Source organism: Cebus imitator, unplaced genomic scaffold (genome assembly GCF_001604975.1).
Source record: "Cebus imitator isolate Cc_AM_T3 unplaced genomic scaffold, Cebus_imitator-1.0 Scaffold386, whole genome shotgun sequence".
NCBI lineage: Eukaryota > Metazoa > Chordata > Mammalia > Primates > Cebidae > Cebus > Cebus imitator.
Genome location: NW_016107701.1, coordinates 1,644,177 through 1,665,799, shown reverse-complemented (window position 1 = coordinate 1,665,799; position 21,623 = coordinate 1,644,177). Strand labels below are relative to the sequence as shown.

Here is a 21,623-nt window from a genome sequence, read left to right as displayed (position 1 = left end):
GTGCACGCCACCATGCCCAGCTAATTTTTGTATTTTTAGTAGAGACGGGGTTTCACCATGTTGGCCAAGATGGTCTCAATCTCTTGACCTCATGATCTGCCCATCTCGGCCTCCCAAAGTGCTGGGATTACAGGCTTGAGCCACCGCGCCCGGCCTTTTTTTTGCATTTTTAATAGAGATGGGATTTCATCATGTTGGCCAGGCTTGTTCTTGAACTCCCAACCCCAGGTGATCCACCCGCCTCGGCCTCCCTAAGTGCTACTGGGATTACAGGCATGAACCACTGTGCCCAGCCTCTTTCCTGTGTTCTTTTTTTTTTTAATTTTTTATTTTTTAAAGATGGGGTTTCACCATGTTGGTCAGGCTGGTCTTGAACTCCCGACCTCAGGTGATCCACCCGCCTTGGCCTCCAAAGTGCTTGGATTACAGGCATGAGCCACCATGCCTGGCTCCTGTGTTCTTATAGCATGGGCATCAGCAGAAGGACTCCGAAGCTTTGGCCAAAACTAGCAGGGCAAGAATCAGATTTGCTGAACTGCAATGGTGAGTAAAGGGTGGGATTACAAAATCCTTTCTAGCAAAGCCGGCAATGAAATTAGAGGTTACGAAGGAATTCTATCATAGCATAAATGAAGCCCACAAAAGCCTAAGCCCATCTAAAGGGAATGGATGCAGAGTTCTGGTTGTTAAATTCAGGGTGAAGAAAATCACCCTGGTGTCTGCAATTTCAAAGTTTACATCATGGTCAACAGTCTCTAGCAATCAATGTGAGGTGAAGCTTGGTCCTCACCTGGGGTATTAAAAACTGGTCCCCTGGGGCAGTGTTTTTAGCCCCGTTTGCACATTGAGATCATCTAGGAGCTTTAAGAACCACTGATGCCTGGCCCCCAGCTCAGAGATTCTACCTGAATTGCTCTGGGGGCCCAGGGGGGATTTGTGATTCTGATATGCAGCCACTGCCTTAGTGGTGAGGAACTGTAAAGCCTGAAGTGGCTTAGTAATCAGCAGAGAGATGAGTCAGTTAGTAAAACCCTCAGTATTAACATTTTGGGATTTTATTTAGGAATAATCTGTTATATATAAAGGGGTTGTAATGTTTAAGAGAATCTAGCATATCAGTGAGAGAACATCTTATGATTCCTAAATTTATCCACCAATTGATTTTGAAACAGTAATTTTTATTTAAAACGGATAAAAGAAGTTTACTAAGTTTGTAAACCACATTGAAATGTTTAAGATATTTGAGATTATTTATAAGTTTAAATTAATGGTCACATTAGAATAAGAATTTAAGAAGCATTTGAAGTGCTTAAAAAGAAAATCTATTATATTAAATTTATTCGTTCCATTTAAATGTTTAAGGTAGTTTAACTACGTTTAAACACGGGACCCAACATTAATCAAAAGACTTCCTTGAAACTGCCTGGAAAAATTTACTAGTTGTATAAATAGAATAATAAGATTTATAAAATGGATTTTAAAGTTTAAGAAAAACTAGGTTTTAAAATTTGTAATTTACCACGTTCAATACAGATGCCCCTCTACTTATGATGGGGTTATGTTTCGATACAAATATAAGTTGGTTGGGTGCAGTGGCTCATACCTGTAATTCCAGCTCTTTGGGAGGCTGAGGCGGGTGGATCACGAGGTCAGGAGATCAAGACCATCCTGGCTAACATGGTGAAACCCTGTCTCTACTAAAAATACAAAAAATTAGCCAGGCTTGGTGGCACGGGCCTGTAGTCCCAGCTACTCAGGAGGCTGAGGCAGAAGAATTGCTTGAACCCAGAAAGCAGAGGTTGTAATGAGCCAAGATTTTGCCACTGCACTCCAGCCTGGCTGACAGAGAGAGACTCCGTTTCAAAAAAAAAAAAAAAAAAAAAATCATAAGTTTAAAATGCACTGAATCCCTCTAACCTACAGACCATCATAGCTTAGCTTAACCTACATGTTCTCGGTACACTTACATTAGCTCATAGTGGACACATCTAACACAAAGCTGATTTTATAATAAAGTGCTAAATATCTCACATAATTTATTGAATACTGAAGTGAAAAGCAGCATGGCTGCATGGGTACTTAAAGTATGGTTTCTACTTAATGTGTATCGCTTTTGTGCCATCATGAAGTACATAAGCCAAACCATTGTGATTGGGGACCATCTGTATTAACTTTGAAAAGTGAAGTAAATACAAACTTATTTTCGGTATATAAAAACAACCCAAGGACACCAAAAAAACTCCCTACCCCCATTTGCTAACTGGATTAGCAAACATTCTGCCAATCTTCTGTCCCAAGTCCACAACATACATTGCTAATCAATCCCAGCACACTTACTTCTGGCTCAGAAAGTGGCCCGAGCATAACATCCCAAGCAGCAGTTCCAATCACCTGGAGATGGCATGAGATGGAATCTGCCATCTCTTTTTCACACATGTCTGTATATATTCACACATGCATTTTCATCAGCCAGAAGCTACAGCAGTGTCTGGCAGTATCTCCACGCTGGCATGGACCTCAGTCTGCCTTGTTTCAGTGTGTTTGGACACTTGCCCATCACCAGATCCTCACAAACAACTGTGATAGCATACAAGGTGATGATTTTCACCCACATGGAGACTGAGAGACCCAGAATTGGTCAGGGCTGGGGTTCAAATACAGCTCCATCTGGAGCCAGAATCACTCCCTTTAAGATAAAGCATGGGGCCTCCATACCTTCTCCCATCTGTAGAAACGATCAGCTTTTATGATCATGTCCACCAGGCTGATATGGTTGCTGCGGGCGGCCACTGCCAGGGCAGTTTTTCCCTGCTGCAATTAAGAGGCAAGAAGAGAAGCCAGAGTTTCTACAGGAGGGGGTGCACGAGGGCCTCTAATACTAGGGACAAACCCTCCTGCCCACAGGAAGCAGTTTCCAGCAGTCTACGCTGACAGCAGAAAGGTTTTCTGGTTTTCTGGGTATGATGGGGAAATGGAAAAGTTACAAATAGAATAAAGGAATAGCAATACATAATTCCAATGACCACCTCTTGTGTTTCTTTAGAAATTAGGAAGCTTTAGAGCTTATGAAACTCAGCCCTCATTACTTCTTCAACATCCTCTGTGAAAAAGGGGTTCCAACCCACTTTTCAGATAAAGAAACCAGAGCCCAGAGATGGGGGCATGGGCTGATCATGTCACCTTTGCCCACCTCCAACCAGGCCTCCTTTTCTCCAGGCCTCCACAGACCTGCAGTGAGATGGGAAGCTCCTCTTTACATCTGACCAGCTGCCCAGGGCCTAGCTCAAAGCAGGGAGTCCCCTCCTAGGTCCAGCTTCAGGGTCTGATCCTGGCCCCCAGCTCTACCCACACCATCACAGGCTGGCCTTGCTGAGTCACATGTGCAAGTGCCCTTCCCCTCATATGCCTGTGACCTCCCAGCCTCATACCAAGTCTTCGGCTCTTCTGAGACCACCAGCACCTGCAGAAGTAGCTGTCCCAGAGGTACAATGAGCTGGAAAACGTCCCCAAACCCTGTCTCACATGTGGGGGTTGTTGGGCAGTGCTGTGGTATTCTACTCCCCCACCCCACCAGGTGACTCAGGAGCTTGCAGTCTGATGGGGGCCATAAAGAAGAAAGCAATCATTTCACAGGCCTATACCAGAGATGGGGGGGACCTCAGTAGAGACAGGGGAAGGTGGTAGAGGAGGAGGCTGCATTTGAGCTGGTATAGAAAGGATGGCAGTCCTTGAACACCCTGAGAGGAAGGAGGGAGGAGGCATTTGTAGCAGAGTCTTTGGCAAAGGGGGAGCCATGAAAGCCTGAAGTGAGGTGAGTTGTAAGCAGAGGTACCTTATCTCTCAGGTTTAAGTCAACCCCAGCAATGAGGAGCATCTCTGCTATGTCCTGCCACGCATGCTCTGCAGCCAGGTGAAGGGGCGTCTGCTGCCTCTAGGAGAGAAGCCAAGGGAACAGGTGAGTGAAAAGCATATAGGGGTGGCCTGACATCCTAAGTCAACCCCCACAATGATCCTAGTATATTTCTTCTACTCTTTTCTTTAACGCAGAATGTTTTTAGCTTGTTGGTTTTACATACATGAGATCATCCTATATGTATGTACATTTTGCATCTTATTTTTTTACCCCAACATAACACTTTTTATGTACTATAAACTCTGATAAACACCATTTTGATAACTCCATAATAGTCTGTTTATGCCATAATTTACCTAACTGCTTCCCTATTTCCCTATGATTAAATATTTAGGCCATTTTCTTTTTTTTTTTTTGAGACAGAGTTTTGCTCTTGTTGCCCGGGCTGGAGTGCAATGGTGCAATCTCGGCTTACTACAACCTCCACCTCCCAGGTTCAAGCGATTCTCTGCTTCAGCCTCCTGAGTAGCTGGGATTACAGGCGCCCACCACCATGCCCAGCTAATTTTGTATTTTTAGTAGAGACAGGGTTTCTCCATGTTAACCAGGATGGTCTTGATCTCCTGACCTTGTGATCCACCCACCTCAGCCTCCCAAAGTGCTGGGATTACAGGCGTGAGCCACTATGCCTGCCTAGGCCATTTTCAAATTGAAGACTGATAAACAATACTGCAATGAATATCTCTATGCATGAGCTTTTAATATGTTTCTCAAGGCTCAGTTCCCAGCAGTGCTAATGCATATCATTTAAAGATATATGATATATTCTGTCAAATTGCTTTTGACTCCCAGTGGCTCTGTGTGCCATGCCCTTGCTGGTATTGAGAATTATATGGCTGGTGGGTAGATTGTGGGGACAGGATTTAAAAGGGCTCTTTACTGATCACAGCTTCAGGACTCAGAGGCCTCTTGTTACACAAGACTGCCTCCGTCACCCCTGCCCTGGAAATTTTCCCTAAGGAAAAAAAAGCAATGAAAGGAAAAGATTGAAAGTAAAAAGATGTTCACTGCAATGTTATAGATCATGGCCAAAACTTGGGAACACCCAAAATATTCAAAAGAGGGGAATGAAGAACAAAATGATATTTCCTTCAACAACTATTCAAATTACCTTTTAAGAGCTAAAAGAGCAATTCCTCAACTCTGGGCCATGCTAGGAGACCACAGCCAAGACCTGCCAGCCTGGGAGGTTTCCAGAAGCTCCCTGGGGCCCGGATGGTCTCTGTAGCCACTTACATTGTCCATGGCATTCAAGTCACTGTTAGAGTTCATGAAGAGCCGGACCAAGGCAGGGAAGTTGTGCCTGACAGCGAGATGCATAGGAGAGGCGCCCTGCTGTGGGAGGAAATACACGAATCAATCAATGAGTCCGTCCCAGAACTGCCCCGCTGGAGGCTGGTGCTGGAGACAGAAGGAGGGAAGGGTACAGTGCTTCTGGGTTTGGCCCTTTTAGCTTCTTGGATGACATGGGTGGCCTTAGGCAATTATGGTCGCAAAGCTTGAATTCCTCGAGCCCAAAACTGAGCCCCTAGGTGGGTGAGGGTGAGGGTCTGAAGACACAAGGGCGAGACCCCTGCTATGTCAGAAACTCACTATGTGACCTTGGGCAAATCATTTCCCTTCTCTGCTACTCTTCATCTGTCAAGTGACGTTTGCCGTGGTCCCTCCTAGAAACAATACCTTAAGATTCTCAGCCGGCCACCATGGCTCATGCCTGTAATCCCAGCACTTTGGCAGGCCGAGGCAGGCGGATCACCTGAGGTCAGGAGTTCAAGACCAGCCTGGCCAACATGGTGAAACCCTGTCCCTATTAAAAATACAAAAATCAGCCAGGCGTGGTGGCAGGCGCCTGTAGTCCCAGCTACTCAGGAGGCTGAGGCAGGAGAATTGCTTGAACCTGGGAGGTGGATGTTGCAGTAAGCCAAGATCTCGCCACTGCATTCCAGCCTGGGCAAGAGAGCCAGACTCTCTCTCAAAAAAAAAACAAAAAACAACAACAACAAAAAAAAAAACCCCAATGCATAAATGAGCAGAAAACACAAGCTGATAATTCATTTAAGAGGAATTGTGAGCTTAGTTTCTGATCCTATTCCAGCTACCACAGTATTTGACTTTCCTAAGTGCTGCCAGCTCCCCTACTCCTGGCCCGCATCCCAACCCCAAGGGTCTGATGTGCCCATTTCCCCCTGTGCTTCATCAGTGTGCTCATGGAAGGCTTTGCAAAGGAGACTCCCTTCAACCCTTGTACCCACACTTACATGATCAGCTACATTGGTGCAGCCTCCTGCGTGGATGAGGGCCCGAGACACGTCCTCTGAGCCACTGAGGGCTGCATAGTGAAGGCAGCTCAGGTTTTTCTAGAAGGAAACAGGCATCAATGCAATGTCACAAGGACCCCTTCTGCTGAGGTTCGCAAAGCTCTTTGAGATTCATTTTTCCATTTGAGTGTCACAACCCCTCTGGGAGTATCATCCCTGTTAAACTAAGGCTGGAAAATCAATTACTTTCCCAGGCCTGGTGACCAGTAAAAGAAACTCACTATGGTCTCAGTCTTTTCCTCACCTCCTATTACAAACACAGGAATGTAGACTAAAGCCTGCCCAATTCCATGGCTGGTAAAGACATGCAGATGATCAACTCTAAGGAATTGGTTTCTTTTTCTTTTCTTTTCTTTTCTATTTTTTACAAGACAGAGTCTTGCTCTGCCACCCAGACTGGAGTGCAGAGGCATGATCTCAGCTCACTGCAACCTCCACCTCCCAAGTTGAAACAATTCTGCCTCAGCATCCTAGGTAGCTGGAATTACAGGTACCCGCCACCACACCCAGCTAATTTTTGTATTTTTACTAAAGACAGGTTTTCACCATGTTGGCCAGGCTGGTCTTGAACTTCTCACCCTGTGATCCACCTGTCTCGGCCTCCCAAAGTGCTGGGATTACAGGTGTGAGCCACTGGGGTGGAGGTGGTTTTCAAAGAGGAAGACAAGTAAGATTTGCCAGTACAGAGCAGACACTACCCAGCATGCACTGCTCAGCACAAGCTGGTCTTGGCGCATCCAAACAGGATCCTGGCAGAGCCAGAATGGACACGTGATCTCGGTGGGCCTCAAAGTCTCTTTCAGTCAAAGCCCAACCTGATCCAATGATCACCTTACACAAGGTACACACCAGGCAAGTCCTACTAAGGTGATCCACTGTCTCAGTTGCCCTGGATTGAGGAGTTCGTGAGATGTGCAACTTTCCATTTTAAAATCAGGACAGTATGGGTCAAACCAGGACCAGCTAGCCATCCTGCTAAAGTCCCAACTGAGTGAGCACCTGGGTTGTGTGGGACTCAGTCCATCTCATAATAGGAAATGCAGTCATCGTGGGCTTGCCACCTCCTCCCAGACCCTGCAGCATGACATTCTAAGAGGAGTGGGAGTGTTGAAATGGAATGTGGCCTCTGCCAGAAACTGCAATCGGAGGCTGGAGTACAAGCCCTGGCGTGATGAACAGCTCCAGCCCCGACACAGTGGCCACCCAGCTAGGTGCAACCTCCCCAGTCTCTCTTTTATTTTTTTTCTTGAGACAGGGTCTCACTCTGTCGCCCAGGCTGGAGTACAGTGGTGCAATCATAGCTCACTGCAGCCTCAAACTCCTGGCTCAAGCAATCTTCCAGCTTCAGCCTCCCAAAGTGCTGGGATTACAGACATGAGCCACCTTATCTAGCCTACTTTTTTTTTTTTTTTAGAAAGCCAAATTAAGCAGTGGGGAAATAATTTTTTAGCATAACATTTTAATTCTCTGTTTTTGAACTGTTTTTGCTACTATTTTATTGTTGATTTTTTGGTTTTAATTTTTGAGATGGAGTCTGGCTCTTGTCGCCCAAGCTGGAGTGCAGTGGCGCAATATTGGCTCGCCACAACCTCCGCCTCCTGGGTTCAAGCAAGTCTCCTGCCTCAGCCTCCTGAGCAGCTGCGACTGCAGGTACTTGCCACCATGCCCAGTTTTTTTTTTGGATTTTTAGTAGAGATGGGGTTTCACCGTGTTAGCCAGGATGGTCTCAATCTCCTGATCTCATGATCCACCCACCTCAGCCTCCCAAAGTGCTGAGATTACAGGTGTGAGCCACCATGCTTGGTCATATTATTTATTATTAATATTTCTGCTATACTATTGACATTTAGAACAAAGCAAGAATTACAGAACCTGAAGCCATTCAACCAGCCAGAAAGGTTATTTGTCACTGATTCAAAACTAAAAAGCAAAGCAAAAACACCAACTCATTACATAAAGAAAGGCCACATCCCAGCTTTCCAGGTCATAGAGAAGAATTTCTGCCGGCAGAATTGATGAGGACAGTGGGGAGAGAGAGAAGAGGTTCGTCCAGGGTCACACAAGCCCCAGCTTTGTCAGGGGAAAGCTTTACCAGTGGGTGGCACTGTGGAGTCAGGGGAACAGGCTTCGAAACTCAGCTTTGCCTCTTACTAGCTTGTGAACCTGAGAAAGTGCCCTCTAAGCTCCAGTTTTCTCATCTGCAAAATGGGTAGAATTTTTCTGAGGTAACAGTTACAAAGAGGCTTTGTGAACTATCAAGAGCTCAACAAATGGAAGACAGTAACAGGGCCGGGTGCAATGGCTCCCACCTATAATACCAGCACTTTGGGAGGCTGAGGTGGGAGGATCACTTGGGGTCAGGAGTTCAAGGCTAACCTGGCCAACATGGTGAAACTCCATCTCTACCAAAAAAATACAAAAATTAGCCGGGTGTGGTGGCATACACCTGTAGTTCCAGCTACTCAGGAGACTGAGGCAGGAAAACGGCTTGAACTCAGGAGGTGGAGGTTACAGTGAGGCAAGATGGCGCCATTGCTCTCCAGCCTGCGTGACAGAGTAAGACCCATCTCAAAAAAAAAAAAGACACTAACAGGTGTTGAGGTGTTGGGCTGTATTATGTCCTGTGCACTGTGTTAGGTATTTAATCCTCACAACTATGTAAAAAAGTAAATGTCATCCCACTTTATAGTTGGGAAACAAGGCTCAGAGAGGTTAAGTAACTTGCTCTGGGTCACAGGGCTCAGCAGTGGAGAAGCCAAGATCAGAACCTGGCCTGCTGCCTAGAAGCCTCTATTCACTCAGTGTTCAGGAATCACTGCGGCAGTTACTTCTGACATGGTTATGGCTCAGCAGCCAAGAGCAGACGGCAGTCTTAGGAGGGCCTGGCTACCTGGGTGAGTGCGTTCACGCTGCTCCCAGCCCTAAGAAGGAGCTGCACACAGTCAAGGTGGGTCCCCTCAGCAGCCGTATGCAGGGCGGTCAGACCTTCCTGCAACACACAAGGAGAGTGATGAGGATGGTGGGGAGGCCCACCCAAGGACCCCCAATCCCACAGTGAGAGGACACCTCTTTTGCCTCGGCCCCAGGGCCCCTTGAACTCTCCACTGCCCTGCCCCTGGGAACAACGAGCTTTCTTGTTTGTGGTCACATGAGCCTCACACTGATGTCCTCACTTTGTGGAGCACACACATGGCATAGTCACTCCTGGCTCCACATCTCTGCTCACGTTCTTCCCCTATCAGGCTGTCTCAGCTCCTCCCTGCTGTCTATTTCCTCCTATTCCAGGAAGCCCTCCCTGACCATCCTGTCCATGGCGACTTCTCCCTTCCTTGGACAAACACTCTCTGTCTCACTTCTTTGGTGATCCATCATGCCAAGCGCCACCACTAAGCCTGGAGTTCTGTGCTGCCACTTGTCATTCCCTAGTGGACTCTCAGTGTGAGATCATGCCCTCAGCCTCCTCACCATTGGCTGAGGCTTCCTCGAAGGCAGACAGCAAGCCAGAGTCACACATCTCAGCATCCCCCAAGTGGTGACTCACCGCATTCTGCTCCTCCAGCTCCAGCCCGATGTCCACAAGTCGCTGCAGCACAGCCACATGGCCCTGGCCAGCAGCCAGGTGAAGGGCTGTGTTCCCCTCCTGCCAGAAAAAGGGCTCCTGAGAGGCCAGCAGACCACAGAGCCCCAGAATCACAGAGCTGCGATGAGCTGCAGCCATGCACACTGGGTGGGTGCCACCCTGCGCCTAAGAACTGTGCCAAAAACTACAACCAGGGGCATGTTCAAGGGCCAGACCCTGGTCTTTCTTTTGTTACACTTTAAGGCAGGCACTTTGCTTAAAAATTAAACAAAACTAATTCTACTTTCCATGTACCCATCTGAAGCCAGTCCCACCTCGGGTCCCCCAAATCCATCTCTTCTCACTGCTCAAGGTCCCAGCAACTCTCCCCTGAGCTCATGCTGTTCCAGGCAGCTGCTTGGCTCAGTCACCCGCCTCCCTCAAGTCTGTGTGTGAGATGTTGATTTCTCATTGAGTAGCATGGCCTACACGGCCCACATTCTGAAATTGCAAACCCTTCCTCTGTCCTCCTGAGCCTATTTTCCTGCTCTGCTTTTCCTTTCCCCACCACGCAGATCACCTGCTAACACAGTCACCGACTGTGCGCTTAGTGTTTATTGTCTGACTCTTGTTTTTTTTTTTTTTTTTTTAATTTTAAGTTCCAGGATACATGTGCAGAACATGCAGGTTTGTTACATAGGTAAACCTGTGCCATGGTGGTTTGCTGCATCTCTCAACCGGTCACCTAGGTATTAAGCCCCGCATGCATTAGCTATTTGTCCTGATGCTCTCCCTCCTCACCCCCCAACAGGCCCTAGTATGTGATGTGTCCGTGTGGTTCTCGTTGTTCAGCTCCCACTTATGAATGAGATAGTGCAGTGTTTGGTTTTCTGTTCCTGTGTTAAGTTTGCTGAGGATGATGACTTCCAGCTTCATCCATGTCCCTGCAAAGGACATTATCTCATTCCTTTCTATGGCTGCATAGTATTCCATGGTGTATATATACCACATTTTTTTAATCCAGTCTATCATTGATGGGCATTTGGGTTGGTTCCACATGTCTGACTCTTCTTGCTGGAACATAAGCACCACAGGAACAGGGCTGTGCATCTATTTTGTTCTCTGAAGTTTCCTTAAGTGCCTAGAATAGGGCCTGGGGCACATGGACAACACTCAGTAGAGTGTTCAATGAGTCAGTAACGTAGGAGGGTCTTCAGGTGATCATATAGAGAGCTCGACATGTTTCCTCTGGAACTTGAGTTGCTTTGCACTTGGAAAGTCTAAAGGTGACAGTGACATAGCCAAGAGAAGCAGCTGCATTGGGCAGGGCAGAGATCCCAACGTACTTTGTATTAGAAGTGGCCCCTGCTGAGGTCTTCCTGCTTGATGTTGTCCTTTAAAGGGATCTCCCTGCCAGGCACAGTGCCTCACACCTGTAATCACAGCACTTTGGGAGGCTGAGATGGGCAGATAGCTTGAGCCCAGGAATTCCAGCCTCTGTCTCTACAAAAAATGCAAAAATTAGCAAGATGTGGTGTGGTGGTGCATGCCTGTAGTCACAGATACTGGAGAGACTGAGGCAGGAGGATTGCTTGAACATGGGGAGTTGAGGCTGCAGTAAGCTGTGATTGCACAACTACACTGCAGCCTGGGCAACAGAGCAAGATCTTGTCTCAAAAAAAAGTTGAATTCAGCTAAAAATAATAAAAATTTAAAATATTTTTTAAAAGCCCTGAACAGCTTTGTCTTCCCCTCCTTGCCAGCTTCTCTGCAGACACACATAGCGCCTGTAGGCTGGCTGCTGTGCGCTGGGACCCGCGGTGGGAAATGCAGTCACAGCGTGAAATCTCTGTGTTCAGAGACACGAAGGAAGCAGGTGAACCAGGAAGGGCCAACACGTGCCCCCAGTTAACAGGGTGAGAAGACCATGGCAGGGCTTTTCTCTTCCTTCTGGGTTATAAATATCCATGTCCTGCCATTTGAAGCTGCAAGTGGTACACGGATGCCTGATGGGCACTTGCACTTTCCTGGGCAGGGCAGGGGGCTCGGAGGCAGGAGCACTGGGCAGAAGTCAGCCTTGGTGTGGGCCTGGGGCCCTCTCGCCTCCACCTTGGGGATGTCCAGCATCTCCACCTCTGTGAGGCCTGGACAGCAACACCTCGCCCTTCCAAGTGGAGTTCATCACTCTCTCTGGGCTCTCTAAGCCTCCCTATCATTCTAGAGCACATGTGGCATGACCTCTGTTGTTACTGACTCTAAGAGGTCTACCCCCTTAGCAGGTCTTGAAAAACTTACTGTGCCCCCTCCCCAGATGAAAGTGAAAATGAAAACACTCCTATCCTGAAAATGCAAAACTTAACAAGGGTATACAATTTTAAAAGCTTCTTTGCAGAATTTCTGGTTGCAAGATTCTGGAGAAGTTCATCAAAGCTGTATTTTCTTTCTCTGTTCTTGGTGCTCATGCTCTCCTGGGGCCCTGAGGTGTGATCATTTTGCCTCTTGGGTAAGCCAGTCCTGGCAGGTGCTGCCCTCTCCTCTCTCTGTATACCCAATTCCTGGCTCAATGCCTTGCACACAGCAAGACCTGCTCAGCCCAGAAGAATGAGTGTGGATAGACTCGGTGCAGAACTCAAGGGGGTCAGTGTCCCAGGAGGCAGCCTGGTAAAGGGAGGAGCACAGCTTTATGCATTAGGATAATGGTTTCAAATTGAGCTCTACCTTTGTCTCACTGTGTGACCTTGGCTAAGGCATTTCCCTTTCTGGGTGTGTTTCCACAGCTGTAGAACGAGAAGGCTGAATTCAGATACCTTCCAGTTCCAACAACCTGTAGTGCATTTGTGTGTGAGCTCTCTATCACTTCTGTATACACTGAACTCCCGCTATCCTGGCCAAGCACATTAACCAGAAGATTAATAATGGAGTTCATCTCTTTGTTGGAGGCATCAATTAGAATTTCCTATATCATATTTTGTTAATGATTCACAAGGGTATAATGATAAGAGTCATTGCAGAGTAGACTCTCCGGTCCCCGTCCCTTATCCCCTCTCAGTTGGGTGAAATCCTGCTCATAAGCCCTGAATGATATGCTCCCTCCTCTGTGCTCCCATCCTATTCCTGCCATAACCATAGCAGAGCAGCTGTGTGGCTACCACCCCCAACAGTTCCCCACATCTGCCAACAAACAGACAACCCCAGTAGGTCACAGCCCTGCCCAACCCACTCCAGGCAGCGCTACCAACCACCTAGATCTGCCACCCTAGCCAGCCACGGTGGATCAGAGATCCTTACTATGACTGTGGCACTGAGTTCCTTAAGTAAGAAAGGGTGTGGTCCAGGTGTGGTGGCTCACACCTGCAATCCCAGCACTTTGGGAGGCCATGGCAGGTGGATCACTAGGTCAGGAGTTCAAGACCAGCCTGACCAACATGGTGAAACCCCATCTCTACTAAAAATACAAAAATTAGCCGGGCATGGTGGTGTGCACCTGTAATCCCAGCTACTAGGGAGGCTGAGACAGAAGAATCACTTGAATCCTGGAGACAGAGGTTGCAGTGTGCCAAGATCATGCCATTGCCTATGCTCAGCCTGGGCAACAGAGCGAGACTCCGTCTCAAAAAAAAAAAGAGAAATGATGTCTTGGGCATCTTTATGCCACCAACCTGTAGCACAGGGTTGGCCTATGGCACATGCTGGTGAAGCACCTGTTGGATGAACACTAGATAGCTTCTCATCTTTGGCCCACGTGCCCCTCCAGCACAGTGGGAGTCAGACGTGGACACAGGTGAGAAGCCAGAGCCTAGAAGGTAGCAAGTTTTGCACCCTGGTCAGGATCCCAGAACCTCACAGACACAGTACCTTGTCTTTGACACTGTGGTCACAGCCAGAGCCCACGAGGAAGTCCAGAGCATCCAGCTGCCCGTGCTCAGCTGCCCTGTGAAATGCTGTCCTCCCCAGCTAGCCAGGAGGAAAAGGGGTGTGAACCTCCCTTGCTCTGTCAGTTGGCATACCTGCCTCTGCCCACCTGCCTTCTGTTCCCCAACCACTCTGGCCTTGCAGTGGCCTCTCCTGCCCCAGACACTGTCCTCTCCCTTTGCCTCCCCACACCCTCCCTGGAAAGCCCAGACCCAACTTCCCAGCAAGCGCCACTTGGTGGAGTCCTTTCTTGCTGCCTAATGAATAAACAGATTCCTGAGAATAGGGGTTGAGATCTCCAGAGGGACCCCCAACCACCCATCAGACTTTCCCTCCTAAGATTACAGTCCCTCAAACTCACACTAGAGCCCATTCCTATCCCTAAAGCTCCCACAAGCCTCACTCTTCCATTTGGTGCCCCTTCCAATCCCTGATTTTCTATCTTACCCACAAATCCAGTTTATTTACCAAATGTTAACTCCTCCAGGAAGCAGAGGCAATGCCTCCCTTTTCTAACCCATCTAATCCTTGATTAGGGCATTCTGCGGCAGCTGACTGTGTTCTGCTTGTATTTTGCTCATTTGCACCCCAACACCTCTTCCCAACCAATGACTCCCCAGGCCAGGTGCAGTCTGCCCACAGATCAAAGGATACACCCGAGGAATGTGGTAAGCCCAGTAGGCAAGAGTGGCCCCAGGAGCCCTGCCCACAATGGGAATGATGAGTAGCCCTGAGACACTCTCACCTTGTCTACGTGGTCCAGGTCCACATCCTCCAGGTCCTCCATTATGAATGCCAGCACAGGCACGTGGCCTTTTTGGGCTGCACAGTGCAGTAAGGTCAGGCCATCCTGGAAACAAGTGCAGGATGGTCCCTGCAGTCTGCGAAGGGAGGCCCTTCTCACACACTGCTAGTCTCCGAAACAGCGAGTGTTTGAGACCCAGCGCACAGCCTCCCCATGGATTCAACACTGTCAATGATGAATGGGCCCCAAGGATAACCCACTCTGCTGCCCACCCAGCCTAAGAGGGGCTGGCAGGAGTTGGGATGCCAAAGTTCAAATCCCAGCTCCAGCACTCCTCAGCTCTGCAGTCTGGGGTCAGTTACTGCGACCTATCTGAACCTCCATTTTTTTTTTTTTTTTTTTTTTTTAAGAACGTGTCTTGCTGTGGCACAATCTCGGCTCACTGCAACCTCCGCCTCCTGGGTTCAAGCGACTCTGCTGCCTCAGCCTTCCGAGTAATGGGACTTCAGGTACGCGCCACCACGCCCAGCTAATTTTTGTATTTTTAGTAGAGTCAGGGTTTCACAATGTTGGCCAGGATGGTCTCAATCTCTTGACCTCATGATCCACCCACCTCTGCCTCCCAAAGTGCTAGAATTACAGGCGTGAGCCACCGTGCTCAGCCTGAGCTTCCATTTTCACACGGGACAAACTAGCATCATAATCCCTGACCACGTCAGTGGGTGGTTGAGAGGACTGGACCTACAGGAAAAGTATTTTATCAACTGAAAATTAAACATGTACGGTGTGGTCGTATATAGCACTAGTAGCCTCCAGAACAGTTAAGAAGGTTCTAGGCATCTGCCTCCCTTGATACAGCTGCTAATGAAGAAGCAGGTGACTAAGTGACCAGTGTATGTCACTAGGAAGTGACCTCCTAACCTTCTAGGGCAGATTAAGAGCAGATGTGTGCCAGGTGCGGTGGCTCATGCCTGTAATCCCAGCACTTTGGGAGGCGAAGGCGGGCAGATCGCCTGAGGTCAAGAGTTCAAGACCAGCCTGGCCAGCATAGTGAAACCCCATCTCTACTAAAAATACAAAAATTGGCCGGGCGTGGTGACAGGTGCCTGTAATCCCAGCTATTCGGGAGGCTGAGGTGGGAGAATTGCTTGAACCCAGGAGGTGGACGTTGCAGTGAGCCAAGATTGTTCCACTGCACTCTAGCCTCGGTGACAGATCGAAACTCCATCAAAAGAAAAAAAGGAAATGTGGTCTGCAGGGAGTAGACGCTCCAAAGTGGCCTAGGTTGGGAGGTAGACAGGAAGAAGGTCTCTGGAGCCTAGAAGCAACAGGAGGGAGGCTTGCAAATCCTGTTTATGTCCCAAAGCTTCTACTACCACCTTACATTAAGGTCAGATTATTTGAAGTCCTTTTTGCAACCCATCCATGGGTCATAAAAGTCAGTAGAACAGTGTTTCACATCTTGACAGTGGTCCAATCTCAGTGAGTATAAATTTTCAATATGTGTCTTTCATGTCAGTATCATGGATCCCCTGATATGAAGGGATGAGAAGGGGACTTCCCTCTTGTGTTCTTCCCAGATTTCATAGCCCTGGACTGATGATTTTCATGAGGAAAACACGAGACAAACCCAAACTGAAGGACATTACACAAAATACTTGGCTACTACTCTCCAAAAGGGTTAAGTCATAGAAAACAAGGAAAAACTAAGAAAGCATCACAAAATTAAAAGAGACTAAGGAGACAAGATGACTAAAGCATTGTAGAATATGAATGGAAAAACTGCTGAAATCTTTTTTTATTTTTTGAAACAGAGTCTTTTCCTGTCACCCAGGATGGAGTGCAGTGGCGTGATCTTGGCTCACTGCAACCTCTGCCTCCTGGGTCCAAGCGATTCTCCTGCCTCAGCCTCCCAAGTAGCTAGGACAACAGGTGTGTGCCACCACGCCCAGCTAATTTTTGTATTTTTAATAGAGACAGGGTTTCACCATGTTGACCAGGATAGTCTCGATCTCTTGACCTCGTGATCCGCCTGCCTCAGCCTCCCAACGTGGTGGGATTATAGGCTTGAGCCACAGCGCCCAGCCTGATATCTTACTATAGTATGTAGTTTAGTAAAACTGTAAATATCACCAATGCCTGGCAAGGTAGAGCTATGTGAACAGGAGGAGGGAAAGGCGAAAGCTTCAGGGCAGAAGCAGGACTGGGCCTGTGACATCTACATGTGGGGTAAATCCCTTTGGGCAAGACCTTGAACAAGAGATTGAAAGGAAGAATGGGGTCTATCATTTGCAAAGCTGGCTTCATCTATTCCCCCTGCCCTTGGAACTGCAACCCAGGATTGTGCTACTCTTCTTACCAAGAATCTACTGGTCCTGTGACAGGCTTTTGAATGCAATGGGAGTGATACCACATGGCTTTCCAGCCTTGGCCTCTAGAGCCCTTGCCAATTCCACTCTGGCTCTTTTGCTGCCCTGAGGCAGCCAAGTAAGGAAGTCTGTGCTAGCCTCCCCAAGGATTGGTGGCCACCTGGAGAAACCAGCCACACCATCCCAGACGTTCCAACCCTTCCTGCAGAGGCTCCAGACACATGAGTGAGACCCTCCAGGGCCAGCCAGCCCCCAGCCCAACCACCTGCTGACTGCAGCCTTGTAGGTGAGCCCAGGTAAAGCCAGAGGAACTGCCAGACAACCACAGAATTGTGGAAAATAATATATAGTTACTTTCAGATTCGATACTTTTAAGTTTTAGAGTAATTTGTTACTGAAAACAGAAAACAAATATAGAGGGAATCTGCTTACCTAGAAGAGTCCATGACTTAGAACCTCACCCGCCATATACACCCAAGACCCCGCCTCCCTCATTCTAGAACATGGAGGCTCATTCACACTCCGTTTACAGCATATTCCATGAGGACAGCCACTGGATTCCCCAGGGCCACTGAGCTCTTCCAAGGACAAGCCAGGCCAGGCCGGCAGGACCAGACAGCAGAACCCTGGGCTTGAACCTGGGTGTGTTCACAGGGCGCCCTCCTGCTGGCCCCTCTTCCCACACTCCAGCTCAGATCTTATGGCCCATGGCAAAGGGACATGCTTCTCTGGGATGGATTTTCCAGCTCAAATGCTTTCAGGGGCACTCCCACCACTGCCAGCAGGATCCTAACAATGGCGTGAGACAGACCTCTTACATGCCACAACCCTTTTACATCTGATGAAACCTATAGGCCCCTTCTTGGAATATTTACTTAAATACAAAAAATAAATTATACAGGAAAAAATTATTAATCAAATACACAGGCTTACAATGGCGTTATTAGCTTCGTATTGCTGCTTTAACAAATTACCATAAACTTCATGGCATAAAAGAGCACAAGTTGATTATTTTACAATACTGGAGGTCAGAAGTCTAAATTGGGTTGGCTTTCTTCTAGACGCTTTTGGGGAGAATCTGTTTCCTGGTGTTAGATTCTAGAAGCTGCCCAAATTCCTTGGCTAGTGGCTCACATCACTCCAACCCTGGCTTCCTGCATCACACCTCACACACATCCCATCATACCCAACAAACTCCTGTTGGCATATTAGGTTCTGGAGGTTCAGGGGTTTTAGGGATTAGGATATGGATATCTTTGGTGTTCCATTATTCTCCCTACCATAAAAGGAAACCAATTATATTGAAATTAAGTTATCAAAATACTACAAACCAAGTTTTCAATCCAGTAACACATGTACTTCCTTACTGACCAGTTAAACAACAAGATCTAGTGAAGGATCTAATAACCTCCATAATTTCAAAGTAATGATAAGTATAAGGAGTATTTTAAGATAACTGCAAAAACTTCCATGTGATATAAAAATAGCTACATTTTCTATTAGTGACCAAGTCACAAGTACTAATACAACCGACATTCATCATTGAAAAAATGCTAAATTTTCAAGAAGTTAGCGAAAATAAATATGCACTTTTTTTCCAATCCAGTTCATAGGTCCCCTGAATTTTCTCCAAGAACCCAAGTGAGAACTCCTGGCTGAAGGGATTTGGCCCAGAAATGTTTGCATTTTCCTATGGGCCACCGACACCCTAAAAGGTGAGACACCTGTGGAGGGATTCCGGGCACTCTCACTTGCTGGGACCCTGCTCCTTCAAACCACAGTGCACACTGGTGAGCAGCAAGCAGATGTCAGGCTCCTAATGTGCCCTTGTTCTCCCACAGCTCTGAGGTGGGTACCAGCATCCCCCTTTCCACAGGGGAACACTGAGCCTCAGGGTGATGGAGTAACTCGCCCACCATACCACACTGGGTAAATGATGCTTTGCTCCTTTTACCTCACCTCACTGAGCACCAGGCATGCAGGGTCTGGCAGGAGGGTGGAGGAGATCTCACCTCCTGCTCATTTAATTTTCCTAACTACCCTCTGAGGGAGTTACTTTGATTCCTCTCTTGTCAATAAGGAGGCTGGCCAGAGGGCTGGGGACTGTCCCAACTCACCAAGTAGTAAAGGGAGGTGGGAGAGAGCAGAAGAAAAATGGACAGGCAGAGGCAGGTGGGGAGGCTGGAGGGGCAAGCTGGGGTGGGATACAGAGGTGGAGGCAGACCTGTGCATCCGGGGCCGGGGGAGCTGAGGGGACAGGGGGCTGCCAGCAGAGGCCTTACCTTGCTCTCACAGTGGATCTTGGCCCCCGAGTTGACCAGGATCTGGAGGATCCGTAAGTGGCCGAACCAGGCAGACAGGAGAAGCGCATTCATCCCAAACTGGGGGAGTGGACAAAGAGGAAGTGAGAAGAATGTGGGGAGGAGTGGCCGTGCCAGCTAGGCCTGTGCCTTATGACTAAACCACACAACCAGAAGGGACTATAAGTACCACTCAGTCCAGGGAGCTCCAAGCTTTAGGAATTTAAAGACGAGTACTTTTTTTTTTTTTTTTTTAAATAGAGGCTGATGTACTACTGCAAACTTTGTGAATTTATTTTTTGCTAAATGGAACTTAAAAATAAAACAGGCGCCAGCTGTGCTCGGTGGCTCACACCTGTAATCCCAGCACTTTGGGAGGCTGAGATGGGAGGATCAGATGAGGTCAGGAGTTCGAGAGCAGCCTGGCCAATATGGTGAAACCCTGTCTCTACTAAAAACACAAAAATTAGCCGGGCATGGTAGTGCATGCCTGTAATCCCAGCTACTTGGGAGGTTGAGGCAGGAGAACTGCTTGAATCCAGGAGACAGAGGTTGCAGTGAGTCAAGATCGTGCCACTGCACTCCAGCCTGAGCGACAAAGCCAGGCTTTGTATCAAAAAATTTTATTTAATATTTTAAGAAATGTCTGCCATTTACTCTCATCATCATTTCATACAGAAAGGCCATTTTAAAAGAAAAAATTTGTAAGGAACCAATCTTAGAATATTTTCTTGACAAATAAAACTTCATAACTGGGCATGGTGGTTCACAACTATAATCCCAACACTCTGAAATGAGAATCACTTGAGCCCAGGAGTTTGAAACCAGACTGGGCAAAATACAGGGACTCTATCTCTACAGACATTTAAAAAAAAATAAGCCAGGCATGGTGGCACACCCCTGTGGTCGCAGCTACTTGGGAGGCTGAGGTGGAAGGATCACTTGAGTCCAGAAGGTAGAGGTTGCAATCAGCTGTGATCCTACCACTGTACTCCAGCCTTGGTGACAGAGCAAAACCCTGTTTCAAAAACAAACCAAAAAACAAATGTAGCTTCATGAAAGATACCTTGTCTTTGTTTTCTGGTTTGCTATGACTGGTGAAGACCTTATCCTGGACTGGTGTTTAAGAGTGGACTATTTAAATCTCCCATAGAGGCCAGGCATGGTGGCTCATGCCTGTAATTGCAACACTTTGGGAAGGGCCAATGTGGGAGGATTGCTTAAGCAGGAGTTCAAGACCAGCCTGGGCAGCATAGTAAGACCTATCACTACAAAAACATTAGCTGGGCATGGTGGTTCGTGCCTGTAGTCCCAGCTACTTGGGAGGCTGAGGTAAGAGATCATTTGAACCCGGGAGGCAAAGGTTGCAGTGAGCCAAAATTGCACAATTGCACCACTGCACTCCAGCCTGGGCAACAGAGCAAAAGCCTGTCTCAAAAATAAATAAATATCCCATAGAATATTTATTCTGAAGATATATTTATGGGATATATCTTCAAGGCAGATAGCCTAAATCTGCAGCACCATACCACCTCACAAGACACCACTGCACAGTCAAACACTGGCTTCTGTTAGAAATGCCTCCTCAGCCAGGTGCAGTGGCTCACACCTGTAATCCCAGCACTTTGGGAGGCTGAGGCAAGTGGATCACCTGAGGTCAGGAGTTCGAGACCAGCCTGGCCAACATGGAGAAATCCTGTCTCTACAAAAATACAAAATTAGCTGAGTGTGATGGCATGCACCTGTAATCCCAGCTACTCAGGAAGTTAAGGCAGGAGAATAACTGGAACCCAGGAGGCAGAAGTTGCGGTGAGCTGAGATTGTGCCATTCCACTCCAGCCTGGGGAACAAGAATGAAACTCCGCCTCAAAAAAGAAAAACAAATGCCTCCTTGACCTCTATTGAAATCTGAACTCCTGTAATTTCCATCCCAACAACCCTCTGGAGCAACTGAAAATATATTGATGCCTCCACTAAGGGCAGTCCCACGCCTGTCTGCAGGATGCTCCTCCTCGACATCTGCACGGTGTTCCAGGGTCCCCAGAGCCCCTTCAATGACCTTCACCGTAGGAGGGCTCTGCACTTGCCCACACCTCCCTGGAGTCTTTTCTTCTCTGTAAATAGCACCCCCAGGCCTCCAAACTCAGCTCCAGGGATACATCAAGAGTCAGCCAGATCCTGGAAATGGTTTTTTGCAGTGCCTCCTTGGGTGTGGCTCCACTAGAAGCCTTTGTGAGGGGTACCAGGAAAAGAGGTCTTACTGGCTGGCACCTGAATTCCTCTTAGGGAGGGAACATTGTTTGGGTAAAGGCCTTGACAAAGGGTTGAGATAAAAGGTGAAACCCAGGCCGGGCGTGGTGGCTCAAGCCTGTAATCCCAGCACTTTGGGAGGCCAAGGCAGGTGGATCACGAGGTCAAGAGATCGAGACCATCCTGGTCAACATGGTGAAACCCCGTCTCTACTAAAAATACAAAACATTAGCTGGGCATGGTGGCGCGTGCCTGTA

General features: G+C 47.9%; 1 protein-coding gene across 8 annotated transcripts in view; it reads right to left on the bottom strand.

The window, feature by feature from the left end:
* The window catches only part of ANKDD1A (ankyrin repeat and death domain containing 1A), a 36,559-nt gene that overhangs the window by 4,918 nt on the left and 10,018 nt on the right, over window positions 1-21,623 (bottom strand). For 5 of the 8 annotated variants that reach the window (XM_037731208.1, XM_037731213.1, XM_017508128.2 and 2 more), the window contains 9 exons: window positions 19,099-19,197; window positions 14,448-14,552; window positions 13,646-13,744; window positions 9,773-9,871; window positions 9,122-9,220; window positions 6,172-6,270; window positions 5,150-5,248; window positions 3,833-3,931; window positions 2,716-2,811 (listed from right to left, as the gene is read on the bottom strand). In XM_037731208.1, the coding sequence (XP_037587136.1) occupies window positions 2,716-2,811; window positions 3,833-3,931; window positions 5,150-5,248; window positions 6,172-6,270; window positions 9,122-9,220; window positions 9,773-9,871; window positions 13,646-13,744; window positions 14,448-14,552; window positions 19,099-19,197 (894 nt within the window). The remainder of the gene's footprint in view (window positions 1-2,715; window positions 2,812-3,832; window positions 3,932-5,149; window positions 5,249-6,171; window positions 6,271-9,121; window positions 9,221-9,772; window positions 9,872-13,645; window positions 13,745-14,447; window positions 14,553-19,098; window positions 19,198-21,623) is intronic. The other 3 variants (XM_037731207.1, XM_037731210.1, XM_037731209.1) reach the window with 3 other exon arrangements.